The sequence below is a fragment of the Sinohyriopsis cumingii genome, chromosome 16 (assembly GCF_028554795.1).
Source record: "Sinohyriopsis cumingii isolate HCF-2022 chromosome 16, ASM2855479v2, whole genome shotgun sequence".
Lineage (NCBI taxonomy): Eukaryota > Metazoa > Mollusca > Bivalvia > Unionida > Unionidae > Sinohyriopsis > Sinohyriopsis cumingii.
Genome location: NC_142976.1, coordinates 12,419,705 through 12,440,547, shown reverse-complemented (window position 1 = coordinate 12,440,547; position 20,843 = coordinate 12,419,705). Strand labels below are relative to the sequence as shown.

General features: G+C 34.6%; 1 protein-coding gene across 3 annotated transcripts in view; it reads right to left on the bottom strand.

Annotated features, from left to right (window-relative positions):
* Nucleotides 1-20,843, bottom strand: part of LOC149779954 (septin-7-like) — a 141,978-nt gene that overhangs the window by 12,643 nt on the left and 108,492 nt on the right. For all 3 annotated transcript variants that reach the window (XM_089936659.1, XM_089936657.1, XM_089936658.1), the window contains 8 exons: nt 17,475-17,609; nt 16,828-16,945; nt 13,991-14,083; nt 10,435-10,531; nt 9,445-9,496; nt 7,161-7,277; nt 5,605-5,740; nt 686-822 (listed from right to left, as the gene is read on the bottom strand). In XM_089936659.1, coding sequence (XP_089792785.1) covers nt 686-822; nt 5,605-5,740; nt 7,161-7,277; nt 9,445-9,496; nt 10,435-10,531; nt 13,991-14,083; nt 16,828-16,945; nt 17,475-17,609 — 885 coding nt within the window. The remainder of the gene's footprint in view (nt 1-685; nt 823-5,604; nt 5,741-7,160; nt 7,278-9,444; nt 9,497-10,434; nt 10,532-13,990; nt 14,084-16,827; nt 16,946-17,474; nt 17,610-20,843) is intronic.

Below are 20,843 nucleotides of genomic sequence, written 5' to 3'. Positions count from 1 at the left end.
TACAGAGGATGAGGGTATATCACATCTAATTACATTCCCAGACTGTACCATTTATATCAAAATACAGAGGATGAGGGTATATCATATCTAATTACATTCCCAGACTGTACCATTTATATCAAAATACAGAGGATGAGGGTATATCGTATCTAATTACATTCCCAGACTGTACCATTTATATCAAAATACAGAGGATGAGGGTATATCGTATCTAATTACATTCCCAGACTGTACCATTTATATCAAAATACAGAGGATGAGGGTATATCGTATCTAATTACATTCCCATACTGTACCATTTATATCAAGATACAGAGGATGAGGGTATATCGTATCTAATTACATTCCCAGACTGTACCATTTATATCAAAATACAGAGGATGAGGGTATATCGTATCTAATTACATTCCCAGACTGTACCATTTATATCAAAATACAGAGGATGAGGGTATATCGTATCTAATTACATTCCCATACTGTACCATTTATATCAAAATACAGAGGTTGAGGGTATATCATATCTAATTACATTCCCAGACTGTACCATTTATATCAAAATAGAGGATGAGGGTATACTGTATCCCCATTTGAAACAATAATATTTTCTACCCGATTCATTTCTTAGAAAGTACCACAAGAAAGGATCCATGGAATATTCTTTCTAAATTTCCCAATAAATACTCACTCTTTCATATTTTCAAGGGAATTTTTGTGACTCTCTTCCCAATTCTGTTTATCCTGCTCAAATTCTTTCCATTTGTCATCTAACTCACGCTGCTGCTGCTCCAAACTCCTCTTCATCTGCTCAGCTCGCTTTTGTAACTGGAACAAATATTTCAGTTGAATGGAGTGACATATATATGACTCAGTAACTGGAACAAATATTTCAGTTGAATAATGACGTGTATGATTTGTAACTGGAACAAATATTTCAGTTGAATAGTGACGTGTATGATTTGTAACTGGAACATATATTTCAGTTAAATAGAGTGAAATGTGTATGACTTTGAAACTTGTATAAATGTTTCAGCTCAACACAGTGACTTATGTAAAAGTTTCATGACCCTGTATCTGAAGCAAACATTTCAGTTGAAAACAAAGGTTTTTGCAGCCATGACTTTGTAAATAGAACAAATAAACAATAGTGCAGCTGAATACAGCAACTTGCATTGAAGTTCCATAACTTTGCAAACAGGCCCAAATATTTCAGCTGAATACATCAACTTGCATTGAAGTTCCATAACTTTGCAAACAGGCCCAAGTATTTCAGCTTAATATAGTGACTTCTTTAATTGTTTTGTGACTTTGTAATTGGAACAAATATATGTTCCCAAATTTACACCTCCAGGGAAATTATGTTATCCAAATGGGGGATGTTTATTAGAAAACAATAATGAAAGCTAAGGTTCTTTTGATGTACTCTTATAATTACCACATGTACATCTGGGAGTCTTTCTGCCACTGAAATCAGCCATTTTAAATATTAGCAAAGTTAAAACAATTAATTGATCACATTTTCCCATTCTGGAACTAGTTGGAAGTAGGATTGGAGTCTTTTAACTTGCCACCCAGCTATTTAACATTACATGTATGCCTGTGACTTTTTATGTCATTTATACATTGATATATACATCGTAACTAGGGCTGTCAAAATTTTGGTGAACATATACTGGGTACCCATCAATCCTAATGAGTGGTTATCTGGGTAGCCAATCAAACCTGACAATAACCTGAACCCCCAGGACCTCCTGTACTGAAATGCACAGGTCTTGTGCAGCATTTTTGAAATTTTCTGCTCTTAAAAAAGGAGGTGGGGCTTAATTAGAGTAGGGGTATTAATGAGGAAATATACTGAATTTTAGTTGAATACAGTGATTGGTTTAGACATTCTATGACACTAACAGGAAGAAATATTTCAAATGAATAAAATGACTTGCAAAGAAGTTCCATAACTTTGTAACAGGAACAAATATTTCTGTTGAATAAACTGACTTGCAAAGAAGTTCCATAACTTTGTAAATGGAACAAATATTTCTGTTGAATAAACTGACTTGCAAAGAAGTTCCATAACTTTGTAAATGGAACAAATATTTCTGTTGAATAAACTGACCTGCAAAGAAGTTCCATAACTTTGTAACTGGAGCAAACATTTCAGCTGAATAGTGACACATACAAGTTCTATAACTTTAAAAAACGTGAACACAAAATCTTAATACATGACAATGTTTCACTGCCTATCATCACCAGAAAAGTGATACCTTCACTGCCATGACAAAAATAGCATAGGATATTACTGTCACTTTCACTGCCAGAACAATGATGTCTATCACTACCACTGTCATTACTAGAATGGCACAACCTAGTTTTGCCAACACAACCACCAGAATGGTGATGTCTGTCACTAATACTGTCATTACTAGAATGGCACAACCTAGTTTTGCCAACACAACCACCAGAATAGTGATGTCTATCACTACCACTGTCATGACAAGAATAACACCACTTGTCACTACCACTATTATGACATGAACATCACAACCTATTGCTGCCACAGTTTACACCAGAACAGTGATACCTGTCACTGATGGCATAGTGATACTTAGGCAGTGATAAGTTTTGCCATTCTTGTCATGACAGTGGCATTGATATGTCACCACTAGAACAGTGATAACTACTGCTGCCACTGTCACCATCCAGGGCTCCAAGTTGTGAGTAAATTGCTTGAAATATTGAGGTAATACTGTTGACATTAGTGGATGTTTAGATAAGGGCGGGGGCCTTTAAAAAAATCTAACTTTAGCAGACAAGAGAAATTCTGAAACATAAAACTCTGTCAGGATGGCTAAAATATAAGCTTTCATAAAATTCAGGACGATCGTTATCCTCCATCCCCACCCATTTTGCTAAAATCATTTACTTTAAATAAATTTAAATTACATTTTAATTTGATGTATTGATTATGCTAATTTTTTGCATTACTCTGAGTTTTCTGAAATTTGCAAGTGTTTTACTTGTGCTTAATTAATTCAAAACTTTGTGACATTTTCATTTCCCTATGAGTAGCCTCATTCCAATGGCAGCGTCATTAAGAAGTTTATGTTTGTTGTCTCAGGCAGCTCAAAGTCTAAGCTAATTGGTACATGCATCATGTAAACAGCAGCTAAATAGCTGCATGCAGCTGGTGACAATGCATATTGTAGTTAATTGTTTAGCAGCACATGCTTGTTGACAAAGGATATACAGTACATAAAATGATGACTACCATTTTTTTTAGAGATGTTTCTGCGCTGCATATATTTTACAATGGGTTATAACTAACAGAGGAATTTTCTAACTTATGACTTCTACCCAAGTTCATGGATTTTTCAAGTGCATATACTGTACTTCACACATTATGGATCGTGTAACACAAATGTAAGTTGTAAATACACAAGTGTATTTCAAACTGGTTTTGTCTTCATTTAATCAAAATTTCACATATTTAATTTCTCAAATTGTAAATCCAATGCACTGATGACAAATGCTACTCCACTGCCACTGTCACCACCAGACCAGTGATACCTACCAATGCCAATGTCACCACCAGACTGGTGATACCTATGAATGCCACTGTCACCACCAAAATAATTATACCTGTCATGCCATTCACAAGCTCAAAAATAATCAGGAATGGTCTCTTTCTAATTATCAACATCAGTGAGATAAAGTCAATCAGTAGCTAGTCTCCTTCCTAATTATCAACATCAGTGAGACAGATAAAGTCAATCAGTAGCTAGTCTCCTAATTATCAACATCAGTGAGACAGATAAAGTCAATCAGTAGCTAGTCTCCTTCTAATTATCAACATCAGTGAGACAGATAAAATCAATCAGTAGCTAGTCTCTTAATTATCAACATCAGTGAGACAGATAAAGTCGATCAGTAGCTAGTCTCCTTCTAATTATCAACATGACAGAGATAAAGTCAATCAGTAGCTAGTCTCCTTCTAATTATCAACATCAGTCAGACAGATAAAGTCAATAAGTAGCTAGTCTCCTTCTAATTATCAACATGACAGAGATAAAGTCAATCAGTAGCTAGTCTCCTAATTATCAACATGACAGAGATAAAGTCAATCAGTAGCTAGTCTCCTTCTAATTATCAACATGACAGAGATAAAGTCAATCAGTAGCTAGTCTCCTTCTAATTATCAACATCAGTGAGACAGATAAAGTCAATAAGTAGTTAGTCTCCTTCTAATTATCAACATGACAGAGATAAAGACAATCAGTAGCTAGTCTCCTTCTAATTATCAACATTAGTGAGACAGATAAAGTCAATCAGTAGCTAGTCTCCTTCTAATTATCAACATCAGCAAGACAGATAGTCAATCAGTAGCTAGTCTCCTTCTAATTATCAACATCAGTGAGACAGATAAAGTCAATCAGTAGCTAGTCTCCTTCTAATTATCAACATCAGTGAGACAGACAAAGTCAATCAGTAGCTAGTCTCCTTCTAATTATCAACATGACAGAGATAAAGTCAATCAGTAGCTAGTCTCCTTCTAATTATCAACATCAGTGAGACAGATAAAGTCAATAAGTAGTTAGTCTCCTTCTAATTATCAACATGACAGAGATAAAGACAATCAGTAGCTAGTCTCCTTCTAATTATCAACATTAGTGAGACATAAAGTCAATCAGTAGCTAGTCTCCTTCTAATTATCAACATCAGCAAGACAGATAGTCAATCAGTAGCTAGTCTCCTTCTAATTATCAACATCAATGAGACAGATAAAGTCAATCAGTAGCTAGTCTCCTAATTATCAACATCAGTGAGACAGATAAAGTCAATCAGTAGCTAGTCTCCTTCTAATTATCAACATCAGTGAGACAAAGTCAATCAGTTGCTAGTCTCCTTCTAATTATCAACATCAGTGAGACAAAGTCAATCAGTAGCTAGTCTCCTAATTATCAACATCAGTGAGACATATAAAGTCAATCAGTAACTAGTCTCCTTCTAATTATCAACATGACAGAGATAAAGTCAATCAGCAGCATACATTAAACCAAAATCAGTTCCAAGTTTCAAAATGTAGTTGACTGTTTTGAATGTTGTCTACACCATGGAATTGAGACTTTCAGTTCTTTTCACCATTTGACCCATAGATTGAGAATTTTTTTTTAAATGTTGCCTAACAGAGATGATATTGCAGTGTCAAACAAGCTAAATCAAATGTTGATACCAGTATAACTTGCAACATTCACAACAGGTGTAACAATAAACAACAGAGTACTAAGAAAACATTTTTAAAAAACTGGATAGCCCTACACCAGAGAACTACCTAAATCTTTATTGGCCTCCCCCTTCCACAAGAAAATGCTTGAACAATGCAGCTGCTGGGTTTTTTAAGACATCATAAAATAATATATCATCAGAGCAGATACAGTTTTACACCAGGCAAGTAATGTTTAAAAAACAACTTACCTTTCTTTGAAAGCATTAACATTATGTGAAATAGAACATAGATCAGAATCTAGGCAAAATTCTTAACTCTGGTAGTGAGGTGGATAGATGAGCATGATTAAATTCTAATATTAAGGTAGATAGATGAGTGTAACCTACATCTGCTTCAGAATCTTTGAGTTTCTGTTGCTTCTCCTTGACCTTGATTTCAAAGACCTGTTCCATCTCTGCCTCCATCTTCTTCAACTTTGCCTCATGTTCCCGTTTCTCCTCTGCCATCTGTGATAGTGGGTCCCTGCAACAGTGGCAATATAATGCACACAAATTTTCCAAATTTATGTGTAATTGCCGGTCATTAGGTCTAAATCATGCATTACCGTAATCAAACCAACAGTGATCAATGTTGCATGGATGTACAAAAATCTGTAACATTCAAGTAAATGAACCTTATATCCCCTTGATGAGAAGATTCAGTTTCAATGCCTTCTTAATTTAAACACACACACACACACAAAGCATTATCATACAGGTTAGAGAATTTAAATTAATATTCTACAGAGATTTTAACCCAGGTCAGCAGGTCAATGGCACCCATCACCTTGCCTGTAAGTACCAACCCTAATACCATCCTGACCACGAATACATCACCAAACCTGATGCTACAGAGTCAGTGGTATACGCATCGCAGATACACCCACAAGTCAACCTAGTAACTGTCATCTGTACACACACAGTCATTCTGGATTCCTAAGAAAGACATCTGTAACATCACTTTTGGTACCTGTATGAGACTGATTAGAACTAACGGAAAACAATTTTCCAGCAGAACATGGGTCGCTGTTCAAAGAAGAAAGACAGCAATATTCTCAACATAATATCCTTTTCATTATCAAAAGATAAATGCTCACAAGCCCTATACAAGCCCTTTATTGGAAAATTCACTAGATTACTGGAAATAAAGCACTTTGGTGGAAAATTCACTCGATTACTGGAAATGCAAGCACTTTGGTGGAAAATTCACTCAATTACTGGAAATTCAAGCACTTTGGTGAAATATTCACTGGAAATTTTCACTTGCCATTTTGAGACAGGTGAGTGAATTTTAAACCTATGAAAACCATTTTTATAGATATTTAAAATTTATGGAATGGGAAAAGGTTCCTAATATTCCCAGAGAAGCATCTTTGCTGGGTTTTTAACAACCACACAAACCTATAAAATATGGGGAATTAACAAACTATGTTAAACTATATCAATAATTCTGAACAGACATGGGTGGTTTCAAACTGGCTTAAGTAGAGTCAAAAACAGGTTTCCTCCATCTTACTTTGCAAAAACTTTTTCCTGACTGAAAATAAAACAAACAAAACGAATTTGTGGAAAAAGTAGCAATCTGACTAATTTTTAGCTAAGATAAAAACAGTTGTAGCTGACAATAATCCAATACACAGGTCTGTAGCTAAATGTTACCATTTCCCATTAACTTTTAATTTTAAAAAAATTTGATGATTTACTGGACTGCTTAAAGCTCTATGTAGGTTTCAAACTGCAAGAAAGAATCGCATAACTTCCACACATACACACAGACATGTAGTCACATTATTTATACAGGAAGCTGACAGTTTATTCTAGTATACTAGTGACATCCATTCAGAAGAATCATGAATTGTCAATGAGCTTATTTTAAATCAAGAGACTGCTGAATTAATTCTTACTTAGCAAGGGACCCTGGTTTGATTTTGCCATCTGATGTTGCTGGAGCCAATTTATTGTATCGATAGTTTTCATAATGCACATTGTTAGTAACATCTTTAAGGTCCTGCATATGTGTTCTGAAAAGAAAACAAAAATCAAGGAATCACAAGATCGTATTACTGGGCACTAATACTATTCCTATAACTAATATACACACATTTGTACACACAGTAGGTTAGCCAACAAATGTTTCCTAATATTACAGATTCACTTGCTAACATAATGCAACTTAAAGGCAAAATTTTACATCAATCAGGGTCCATAACATGGTAAAGTTTCATGAGAAACTATTCAACACTGAATTCGAGCCTGATGTTTCTAACATAAAGCTTTATATCAAATTTAGTTTTATCAATTAAATCTATGAAAACTCACTAAAAGGAAATATAATTTGCAAAGGACATGATGTGACAAAATGGGAAGAAATATGGACATGGGAACATGAGACAATATGACAAGATGGGATGTATGGACATGGGTAACAAGATGTGACATGATGGGGCATATGGGCATGGGTATTATGAGATATGATGTGACAAGATGGGATATATGGACATGGCTTACTTGATGTGACATATGGACTTGGGTAACAAGATAAAATGCGTGGATATGGGTAACACTAAATACACTCCAGAAATATTGTAGGGGTATACATAATTCCATACAAATGTCAGCAAGAGTGATTTGCATGCCGTTACAGCAAAAGGATGCTAATCCATCTGGTAATTACCATCACTGAGTGTCACTTGATTCACACAATTTTATTTATTGCTTAATATGGGGGAGGGGAGCAAAAAGGAAAAAAGAAAAATCTGAATTTACAAAGTTATATTTTTATTCAGTTTTAAAATTGTGAATGGCAGTGTATAAATTTATTGAGTGTTTGGTAAAATTCTATGAATTTTGCAGGCAACCCATCAAATTCAAGGATCCTTCAAGGTCGAACAAACCCTGGTTATGATATAGATTAAGTGCTTTTGCACAGAAAGCATTTTTATTCTTTCAGTTACAGTGATATTGAGCTTCAACTTTCCAATCCTCAAATCAACATCATCTTTATGCCCCAGTGCAAGCCATCCACAAAGTGTTTGGTAACTACAGATGATTAGATGATGGAGAAAAGTTACTATGTAGAAATAAAATTAGTACCAGATAGAGAGACTGACAGATATTATCATTACATGATATCCTCTGCCTTATGGAAGGCATATAATAATGCACTCTGAAAATTGTTGTCAAAATGTACTATTTATAATCTATAACCCAAAGGTTCCATGAGATTTTTAAATAGATAAATGTACATTATGTACAAAGAGTCTGCTGTTATTTTCCCCCTTTTCCTAGTATATGTCACATTTAATGAATGGCTGTTCTTTTCCCCCTTTTCCTAGTATATGTCTCATTTAATGAATGGCTGTTATTTTACCCTTTTCCTAGTATATGTCACATTTAATGAATGGCTGTTATTTTCCCCCTTTTCCTTGTATATGTCACATTTAATGAATGGCTGTTATTTTCCCCTTTTCCTAGTATATGTCACATTTAATGAATGGCTGTTATTTTACCCCTTTTCCTAGTATATATCACTGTTATTTTACCCCTTTTCCTAGTATATGTCACATTTAATGAATGGCTGTTATTTTACCCCTTTTCCTAGTATATATCACTGTTATTTTACCCCTTTTCCTAGTATATGTCACATTTAATGAATGGCTGTTATTTTACCCCTTTTCCTAGTATATGTCACTGTTATTTTACCCCTTTTCCTAGTATATGTCACATTTAATGATTGACTGAGTAAACTTACAGAAAAAAATTGCAGAAAAAGTATCATACAGACAGAATAAAGAGTAGTGAATGTTTTGGAGAATATTCAATTGACTGATAAATGGATTAAATTTTTTTGGATCAATTATTAAATATTTAAAACTTTAATCAATAGTAGCTGACAACAAATATTTACTTCTATTCTGATACCTTGTAGTTTATTTCTGACCAACAAAATATCATGAACTCTTGGGATGAGACTAAGATGTCTCCAAGTGCAGACCAAAGGATCACCCTGCTCAACAGCACAAGGCTAAATACAAAACTACTGCAGAATACCCAATTTTCAGGGCTGAAAATAAAATCTGCATGGTTTTTTGCTGACATAATACAAAGAATATTCTTACTTTTCAATATATCAACTTTAAGGTCATGGGAAAATTAATAATTTGTGGTCTGAGCCCTGAATGTGCTTACCTAATCAGCATATTCCTCAGGGCAAGGAAGTCATTATGCTCTAAATTTTCAACTGAAAAAGAAGATACAAAATATTTCATCTTCCCATTTCACAAATTAAATACATTTATTTTTATTTTCCTGTTTCCTTTCTGAGAGAAAAAATAGCTAGATAGGCAAAGAATAGTTCTATCTTCTCCATTAAAGGCATGTATATTACTTATTCTCAGCCAATGTACATGTTCACAACAAACTTCCATACCAGCATGAAATTGTACTACATTAAAAACCTGTGTACATTAAATAAAAACTATGCTCCCCATATACTGACGTCTCATGTACAGTAATGTAATGTATTCCATCAACCCCACTCTACAGTTGCTGGAAAAGTAATACTTATTTCTAACCATTCTAATACTAGTGAGTCAGTCAGGAGCTATTTATTTATTTAAAAAAAAATTCAATTTTTAATCTAAGTATAAAAAAATGAATGGAAAGATGAATTAAAGAATGATGATTCATAAAAGTCTTGCATACTCAAGGAAACTACATCTCTGTAATGCAAGTGGACCATGACTAGATAAGCAGAATGTGACACAATTTACACAGATAAGTTGACTACAACTGCTACAAGGTCTTTTTTCCTTTTAAAGCATTAAAATTATGCAAAACAGTTTCATTTGAAATGATATGACTGAAATATTGTTAAAGCTATGTTAAAAATCCAAATCACACACACGCACACACGTATCCCAAGTTGATCTAAATTCCCAAGCTATCTGATGCATTCTCTAAGACATACTAAATGCCCTGATGATAAGGACTTGTGTAAGTTTAGCAAGTTGTCTTGGACAGTATTCAACAGCATATTAAACTTTAAGAAAACCAAGGAGCATATTAAAATTTAAGAAAACCAAGGAGCAAAGTACAATATTCATAAAAAAATTATCTAGTGCACTGAATGATTCCATTTTTCTTTATCAAATTATTCCAAGTGTGATCTTCCTTTACCTTCTACTGTTCCCCAAGGATACTGTCTACCCCGGAGTTTTTTACCTCCACTCTCAACTACTGTGTTACTCCCTACAACTGCGAAAGGTACTCTATCCTGTGAAGAAAAAAAAAGTTGAATGTTTATTTCTTGATAATTAAGAGACAGAAGAAAATTAAAAATTTCAGTACTTTGATAATTCAAACTTTAGTAGTTCAACAATGCTAAAAGTAATTAATTGCGGAACATAACATTATCTTGACCCATTAAGTGCTGTATAGTTTTGTATCACAAGGTCCCTCAGTGCAGAAATGTTTAAGATGTGAAACTTGTGCTCAGCTTTAAATTACCTGTATTTCAATTGCTGTACATAATATACATAAAACTATATGAGAGATGACTGCTGCTATCTAACCTTTACACAATAAATCACTCATGTAACTTTATCATATATGTGTTTACAGGTGTGACTAAAGGTGAAATTACAATTTCCTATGTATTTCATCTGCATTTTTGTTTCTTCTTTAATGAAAAAGGTCAAATGTTTGAAATAAAAAAATCTATTCTTCAATGGCTCAATCATGCAAGTGTACGTCTTTTACATCATATCCAAGTTTTGAAAATCGCAGATGTAGAGTAAGCAACAGTTCAAGAGCCAGACCAGGAATACCAGTTACATTTATGCACCCTAAAGTCCATAACAAAACGCACACAAAAAGGTGTAGTTTTTCTTCTGACCTATTCTAGTAAACAGCTGTCATTTCACACCAATTATGAGATATCACAGTCATATGTCATGTTCATTACCTGTTCAGTGTTACTTGCTTAGAATATGAAGAAATATTATCCTGAAACATTTTTTGTGGCTGAAGTATGGAGTGGATATCATATGTTCTACTCAGTAAAAATTAACATCAGATTTATTCGACAAAACCCATGGCCATAACTAATGGAAAAAAGTTTCAATTTGTCAGGTATGAGAGGCTTCATTTGCTAATGCGGTTGTTGTCAATGGACTTAGATATCATATATTAAAGCCAGTAAAAACTGACCTCAGATTTATTCACCAAATCCCATGGCCATAACCAATGAAAAAAGTTTCAATTTTTCAAGTGGGACAGGCTTCCATTTGCACATGGGGCTGTTGTCAAGTAAGTCCACCTAGTTTACTCTCTGATCTTTGCAAAGATTTGTTTGAAAAATGATCTAATGCAAGAAATCCACAAAAAAACCCAGCTTTAAATGGTCTATGTTATGCATTTTTCCAGTTTTACATTTTTTTAAAATGCCAGTGGATTGCCATCCATTTTTTTAAATGCCAGTGGATTGCCATCCATTTTTGTTCTGCCAGCATATAAATCTGACTCATATTCAGCATCCTTTTGGGGTTCAAAATTACTGTGATTTCTAGTAGCATTTCCACTTCCACTAACCTCATCTGCTTCAAAAATTTCAAAATCATTGGCATCATCACAATCATGAGCCAATATTCACATGATGAAATCATCATCTAAAGTTGAATTGTGATGGGAGTCAGCCAATTTTTCGTTTTCCAGGTAGCACATTTTAACCAGCATTTGTTAAAATACTTTGCTAAATGCATGGTAAAACTACGGCTGAATGCTTGTTCCAGACTGTACCAATAAAGCAGTTATAAAGCAGTTACAAACCTTAAAAATGGTATAACGATGGCATGACATTGCTACAATAAGCACTTTAGGATTTTATTTTATTTATTTATGTATATCTTGTTATATTGTCTACTTATTGGTTAAAAGAAATTTTCTGATGAAACCATGCCAACAAGTCAGCTTGCAGAGGTTGAAGTCTGATAAGCAGTCTCCCTGTGGATAGAGGGATAAGTGCCAAATTCTGTCAGTTGTTAGTTACTACAGGTGTAGATAGCACTATATGGTCTTCCTGTGATGTAAATGTTGGAAGTGTTTCCATATTATGATCAGGCAAGTATAACTGTAAAAACACATTTTATTACAAAAAAGGGTTTCTTATTTAAATGCATCACCTCATCATAGCACATTAGCAGAATACTTAAGAGAAGGAGTTACTTTCCCTTACCCTGATGGTGGCCCTGGGCTAGTATCAAAACAGCCAATGAATGGATGCATTAAGAACAATTTTAATTCCTGCAAATCCAGTGCTGCACACTGACACATGTTCAGTTGTAGCCCTGAACAGATTTCACAGACTGCATGATCAAAGTATTACTTACAGAGCCCATGCTTCATCTGAACATTAGCACCAACATATTACTGGATATTGTGAATTCACTCATAATGAATTTTAATTTTATATTGGTCTGTGACCTATAATTGAATTCATGGTTTTATCATATAAATAGATTCAAAATGTCAAGTATTATGGATTTTAATGGATTTAATTAGGACAAATTGAAGTTGTCAATTGTTTGGTGATACATTCCATTCAACAATATAATTGTATTTCACACTCGTTCAACGAATTAACCCCTGGTGATGAGTTTACGTGGCAGGAGGTAGTAGCCTGCTGCCAAGCTCTGTAGCATCAAGGTCATGTACGATACACTAAAGTGGGTGGTATTATAGAAAGGTAGACAGATGTAGCTCTACAATGATACCAAATAATCTGGAATTTCTAGTTGCACTACAAAATACAAAGGGAAAAACCTCATTTTTTGGCCCTGATTTTTTTCTACCAAAAATTTGCCCGTAGTTGGAATCTGATTTTGTGTCTGAATTTTAGACTCTTTGGTCTCAGGCAGACCGGTATGAACTGCAAACAGATGGATAAACCTTTGTAAAAAGTAGGATAAGATAGGCATTTGGAATAACGAGTGGTCCTAATACGAAAATAATGGGTCAGTTAAGCAAAAAAAAAAAAGAAGAAAACAAAAGAACTCAAACTTGTACTCTTCTGCTCATGTGCGAGCCAAATAGCCAATGAAAAAAATCATATTTCTAACACAACTAGGCATTATGTTATTGGAAGATCACCTGGAAGTTGGTTTATTAGGATGTATTCAGAAATCACTTTCAAAATGTGTTTCCTACTTGAATTTCAGGCGAAAATGACAAAAACCTCCTCGAGTTAATGTGTTAATCTTTATTATTTCTATTTATCTATCCAGTTTGGCTTGTTTATTTTTTCAAAGTGCAACTCTGCCTTACTGGCAACAAGGAACCCCTCCAGATGGATCTGACATGCAAATTACACCCTGACTTACATGAAGATCAAAGTGAAATCGACTTTTTGTAAACCCCCCCCAAAAAAAGGAAAAAAAAAAAAGGGGGGGGGTACTTATACTTGAGTCAGCTTATAACGGAGTATATACCATATGTACAAAGTTAATCCTCCCACATGCCCACCCCCCATAAACCACAGCGAGTAGGTACTAAGAAAACCAGTCCAAACTACTGCCTAGGACTGATGAAGAAAAGATAGTTGAGATACTGTGCAGCTGTGTATATGTATATGCCTTTACATGTGAAGACACTAATCCATCACTGACACAAATGACAGGGGTTGTACAATAGGCAAGCTAAAAATGAGTACCATGTAACTACATCAACATATATATACCCTTAGTTTTTTCAGTATTTTATTCTCCTCCTCCTCATCACACTCTGGGAACTCGTATATCTTAATCTTGTGCTGAGCTATTTCATTTAAAATCTGAAACGATACAGCAGAACAGGAATGTTACAAATGTCTAACACAAACGTTTATTTTTCTACAGACAAAAGATCCTGTGACAACCCCCAAAAAATCCAATCTGCATTGTGACTGACTACACACCAGCAATGCTGATCAGACTCTTTATATCCCAACATTAGCTGAGGTTTACAGACAATTTCAACTACTATTCATACATTCTGCTCGTGTATTTGTTACGATGCATTCTTAATGAACATAAATTACTTGTAGTGGAATTTAAAGCTGGGCTTCAACTAATTTTGGGGGGTAAAAGTGAAGCAATGGACTTGAAGCTACTCCAGCCTGTTCTTCACGAAATATAAAATGTAGTGCTCAATGGCCTCTACCAGGTAAAAAAAACATTTCCAAAACAATAGTGCCTTCAAGGGACATGCTCTACTGGGAAAAAATAATTTCCAGGAATTCAATACAAGACCATTTCTTTCAAATCAGTTGCTGTGGTGGACATAACGGACACCAGACTGGCATCATATTCATTTACAACAAAGCGTATATCATTTAGAAGTCTTCTGATTAAACCCCAAGTCCATATCATTATCCATTTTGGGGAGCAGCCATGAATGCACAATCAGCACCATTTTCATTTAGGAACCACTAGGTATCATAAGAAGCCTACAGGTGAAACCCTATGTTGATATTACCGTCCATCTGGGAGAAGGAGAGATATTATTTAAAAGATGTCAACCTTGGTAGCCATATTGAGGGTCAATTGCATCATTTTCAATTACAACAAACTAGACATCACAATAACTCTTCTGATGAAAAGCCCATGTCAAAATGACTTCCCATTTATGAAGAGCAGCAATAAATCAATAAAGATTTTCATGAAGTCCACCATGGTGGTCATGCTGGCTGTCAGATCAGCACCATTTTAATTTTATATCAACAAGACATTATATGAAGTCTCGCGAAAAGCCCATGTTGATATTACTTTCCATGTTGGAGGAGTAAAAATGACAAGGTGACTGGCATGGTGGCCATACTGGATATCAGATGTGCATCATTTCACTTAGGACCAACTAGACATCTAAGACATCTTCTGATGAAAGCACACTGTTGATATGACCTGTCATCTAGGAGATGTAACAAGATTTTCCAGATGGCAATTGTGGTGGCTATACTGGAGGTCAGATCTGCACCATTTTCATTTTGACCAACCAGATATCATAAGAAGTCTTTCAGGGAAAATCCTATGCTGATTTGATCATTCATTCAGGAGAACTAGTGATATGATTTTTGAGATGGCCACTGTGATGCCATATTGCATGTCTCAGTGGCACTAATTTTCATTTAGGACCAGCTAGATATCATAAGATGTTCATTTAGCAAAAAAAACATGTTCATATGACTATTCATTTAGGACCAGTGGCAGTAACACAGTTCTCAAGATGGCCACAGTGACAACCTTAATGGATGTGTAAATGTCACCATTTTCATTTATAACCAACCAGGCATCCATAAGAAGCATTCTGGTAAAGCCCCTTATCTGTACATTTCCCGTTCAAGAGGAGTAGAAATATCAAGTTCTTCAAGATGGTCTGTATGATTTCCTGTTCAAGAGGAGTAGAAATATCAAGTTCTTCAAGATGGTCTGTATGATTTCCCGTTCAAGAGGAGTAGAAATATCAAGTTTTTCAAGATGGTTGCTGTTGTGGCAATACTGGACATCAGATAGGAACCATTTTCATTCAGCAGCAAGACATTGTAAGAAGTTCTCGATTTATAAGCAAGTGCAAATGGTGACTGTCTAAGACAACTATATTTGTAAAAAAATTAAAGCAGGGTGTGGGAGTGTGGAAGATCACTTGGAGTTGTTGTTGTTGTTGTTGTTGTTGTGGGGTTTAACGCCATTTTTCAGCACGATAGGCTATACATGGCGGCCAGTATTAATGGTGGAGGAAGAACCCGGAAAACTCCGGAAAGAACCACCGACCCACGAGAAGCTACTGGCAGGCTTTCTCACATGCCCACATTGGCTGAATCTTAGACTCGAACCGCCGCAGACAGAGGTGAGATGGCAGTGATCCGTAACGAAGAGCGCTTTAGATCACTCGGCCACTCGGGGCCCCCATCACTTGGAGTAGATGAAAATGTAATAAAAAACTAGTTTCTTAAAAATATATTTTAAGAGTTTTATAATCTTAAACCTCTGCTGAAAACTAAAATATAGACTGTGAATGCATGGCAACATTTGGACATTTTATGCTTGATATTTAAAAGGTTTTGATTTATTATCATGAAGAAAGAAATTTTAAAACAGCCAAATTTACAATAAACTTGGGATCTGAAAGTAAAAGTTACTTTGAAATCTGTTACAAATTTTGCTCATTCAAAGTTAGTATTTGGTTGCTATGGCAACAAACAATTTTTTTTAAATGTCAAAAATAGAACAGTATATACTAGCAAGTTAAGTCAGTTATTACTCAATGTAAAATAATTATATTTAAATTTCTGTAACTAACATATATAGTCACTTAAATGTAAAGTCCAAATGAAAAATATCATAGACCCTGATCTGATGTATAATAATGTGCCAGTAGATCTAGGCCTATGTTGTTTATTCTACTGGTAACTCCTAACAACCTGCAGAGACCCAGATCTGCCAGTGCACTGTGCAATGGCAAAGCTTGGTTATCGCAGTTTGAAGATGGACTGGACAGAGAAGGAAGCATATAGTGTTTCTGTTCCAAAGCCATACTTACTGTCTTCTTAAATTCTCTGCATTCATCGGGTGTTAATGTGTCTGCCTTGGCTATTAAGGGAATAATGTTAACTTTGTCATGGAGGCGACGCATAAACTCAACATCTAATGGCTTTAAGCTGAAAAGAAACAAATTTTATTTTATTTCAGATAAACTTTTTTTTTAACATGTACCAATGTGAACCCAAAACATCAACAGTTATACTTATTTTTAAAATTGTCCTTTGATATAATTAACAAAGAGACAGGTTCTTACATGTGTTTATTCAAATATGTAAGCCAAATTCTAGAATTCATTACTCTGAGCAATTCTATTTCCTTTCTTTTATAACACTGGACTGTTCCCCCCCCACCCCCCAATATAAAAGTAATGAACCCTACTACTAGATTAGTTCCAGTAAAATCAGAAAACACAGGTTTTAAGAGACAGCAAATAATATGTTAAATAGGCCTTTCAAATGCTTTTAAATTTTTTTGACACAAATAGGAAAATATTTAGTTTATAAAAAAAAATTAAAAAGGAAAGTGAGAAACAAAAAGATCAGAAGAGATGTGTTAGAGAGGAATAATTTCCCCAAATATTCTAAGTGAATTATTTTGTTATTACAGGTCTTTAAGGGACTTAAAAATGGAAGAGCTAATGCTTACCCATGTCCTGTTGGTGCAATGAAGTAAAGACAACAATGGACCCTGGTATCAGGTGCTGCTGTTCGGACAACTTTCGACTCCTGGTTCAGGTACTCCTCATATTTACTGTCAATAAAGTCTATTACTGGCTGCCAACTAGAAACCAAAAAAATAAATCATGAAGTCATGACATGTTGATATGATACTATCAAGCCTATTGGGTGCATATTTTTCTTCCCCTCCCTGCAGTGTGATGCTCTCAAAAATATAAAATAATAAATGCTGATGATGATCCAGCTTTTTGTATAACTAGGTGGACATGAAAAGTAACCATCTTACAAAGCTTTTTGTATAACTAGGTGGACATTAAAAGTAACCATCTTACAAAGCTTTTTGTATAACTAGGTGGACATTAAAACTAACCATCTTACAAAGCTTTTTGTATAACTAGGTGGACATGAAAAGTAACCATCTTACAAAGCTTTTTGTATAACTAGGTGGACATGAAAAGTAACCATCTTACAAAGCTTTTTGTATAACTAGGTGGACATTAAAAGTAACCAACTTCCATGCTGCTATCTCAAAGGGCATTAGGGTCAAAGTACAGGTAAGGGAAGAGTTCAGGTCAATCCAACTTTTGATGTTTGGACCAGCGCATGCGCGTTAAATTTTTCCATTCACATCCACGTATCAAAGCAAAAGAAAATATTTCAACAGAATCAATCTCAAGAAAGTAAACAAGGGAGTCGTCCATATCCCCTTTATTGCCAAGATGTGTTAAAAGACTGAAGAATTTACTGAAGATTTCAAATATAGGAAGTTCATTTTTACAAAGTACACTCGGAAGTAATAATTATCACATCTGTACGATTCAATGCATTACTAGTATATTAGCTTCTGCAAAAACCATATCTAGACCACTGGTCTCATATATGTAGACAGCTTGATGGCAATATTTTGAAAGACTAAGGTCTTTATGATGGGTAGATGAAGGAATGACAAATTGTCAAAAACATCGAAAATACTGAAAATGAATAATTCTCAACAGCAAAAGGTACATCATTAAAAGTTTAGTATGTGTACCAAATTTTTTAGAGACATCTGGAATGATTTTGAATTCATGCTTTAGAAAACAAAAGTGTGAATGATGGATGGAAGAATGAACAAGATGCAAATGTTAACAACAGACCCTGTGGTGACCATTCTGGGTGTCAGATCAGCATTTGAGACAAAGTGGACACCATAATAAGTCTTCTGGTGAAAAGCCCACATCAATATGACGTTCTGTTGAAGCAGAGATGTGAAAACTAGATATCATATATCAATATTTTCAAGATGGATGATGGGGTGGCCACAGATCAACTAGACATCATAAAGTCTTTTAAAATATTGCAATGTTGATATGACCATCCATCAAGCAGAGTAGCCACAACAAGATTTTCAAACTGACCACTGTGGTGGTGACCATACCTGATGTGTAAGCAGCAAAATTTTCATCAAGGCCAACTAGACCATGGGATGAATGTGTACATGTAAAATTTCATGGCAATGCTTTAGGTACTTTACGAGTAGTAGCAATAACACACCTGTGCTTAAAGCCAGATGAAAGACAACAGACGACACACAACAGACCAGAATAGCTTACAAAATTCCAAAGAACATGAAGCATCATGTCCCTTTAAAATTCTAAAATGTCAGTTAGGGGAGAAAATAATTTTGTCAAAGATTTTAACACAGTGTATATAACGGTTCATGTGTACGAAGAAGCAAGAGAAGTAACAGTCAACTTGACTTTGCTCTAGCCATGAAAGTGTGGATCAATGATGAAGAGAAAAACAAAAAATACATAAACACATTGATGCTGAAGAAATGCAGAATAGCAAAGGTGTATAATTATTACTCAAAAGGTGTACCTAATTTCAGAGAAATTTAAAACAGGTTAGGAACTTTGCCTCTGAAACAGAAGTGTAGATAATTAATTGATGGATCAAAAAACAAAAGGCATATTTGGACCACTAGAGTAATACATGGTTCTTAAACTTATTACATCAGGAAATTCAAGGACTTTTCAAGAACAAAATATAATTTTCAAACTTAACATTGTGTATTGTATGCAGAATCCACAAAGTTTCTAAATGAAGTATTTAAATCATGAACAAAAACTTCCAAATGTTAAATTAGTACAAGGTGAAGACTACGCGGACTGGGGCATGCAAGTCAAAGTTATTTTTAAAAAAAAATCTACATCAGTATGGGATCATACAGTCTTACTTGCCAGAATCTCTAATTCTTTCTTGGGTTTTTAATGTGTAAACAAGCAAGTAATTTTCTAAACTGATTCCGACTGACAATATTTCATTCTTTTCAGGTTTCTCATTAGATATAAGAGCATTTTTATTCACTAATCAAGATGACTAAGTTTAAGTTCTCTGACCTTCCCTAATTATGTTAACATGGACTTCAGAGCTACAGTAAAATGTACATACATTTTCAGCAGATCATGGCGATTCTACACTTGGCACAAGTTCCGTGCTATTTCTTCATTAATTTTTAAGTATTTAAAAAAATATACTCTTTTCAAACAATTTTAGGCACATAGCCATTTTGTGATTATGTTTACAATTACCATGATCTGTATGCAAGTTTATGGTAATGTTCCATCTATCAGAATGACTTAATGTGATCTCAGCAACAAGTGATCCAAAATCTTAAGATGAATACAAAAGACAGCTTTTTCTTTATTGATCTGCCTTCTTCATATATACAGCATGTATACTGCCTACCGATCTTTTTTCCAGTACTTTTTGGAGCTGATTCAACGAGACTCAGGACCCCAAATATTGGTCTAAAATGTGTACAAAAGTTGATTAGTCTTGAAGTCATGCCTTGAAATCAACTCCCATTCATTCATTTACATTAAGAGGTGGCTACAATCCCAAACAAGATTCCATACTCATACTCACAAGCACACAAATGACCCAACTTAAGTTTTTCTGAATATACAAATTATGCAACACAGAATTAAAATTTCAACAAGTCAGGGTGTCAAACTTAGTGGATCTTTAATTTTCTTAATTGATATTCACATCAATTAATCACTGTTTACCAATCAAAAGTTGTTACTTTTCTTAAATTCTAGCATTATTTAAAGGACTGAATAGCATTTTCCCACACTTTTCCAGTACTTTTTGGAGCTGAGCTAAAATTCAAGCATTCTTCAAGATAACTGTCAAAATTCAATTACTTCTCAAGATCGTGATTACTACGTAACACGTGTACTAAATTTCAAAGAGACTCACGACCCCAAATGTTGGTCTAATATGTGTACAAAGTTGAGAGAGATATCTTAATCGGTCTTGAAGTCATGCCTTGAAAACAAAAGTGTGGATA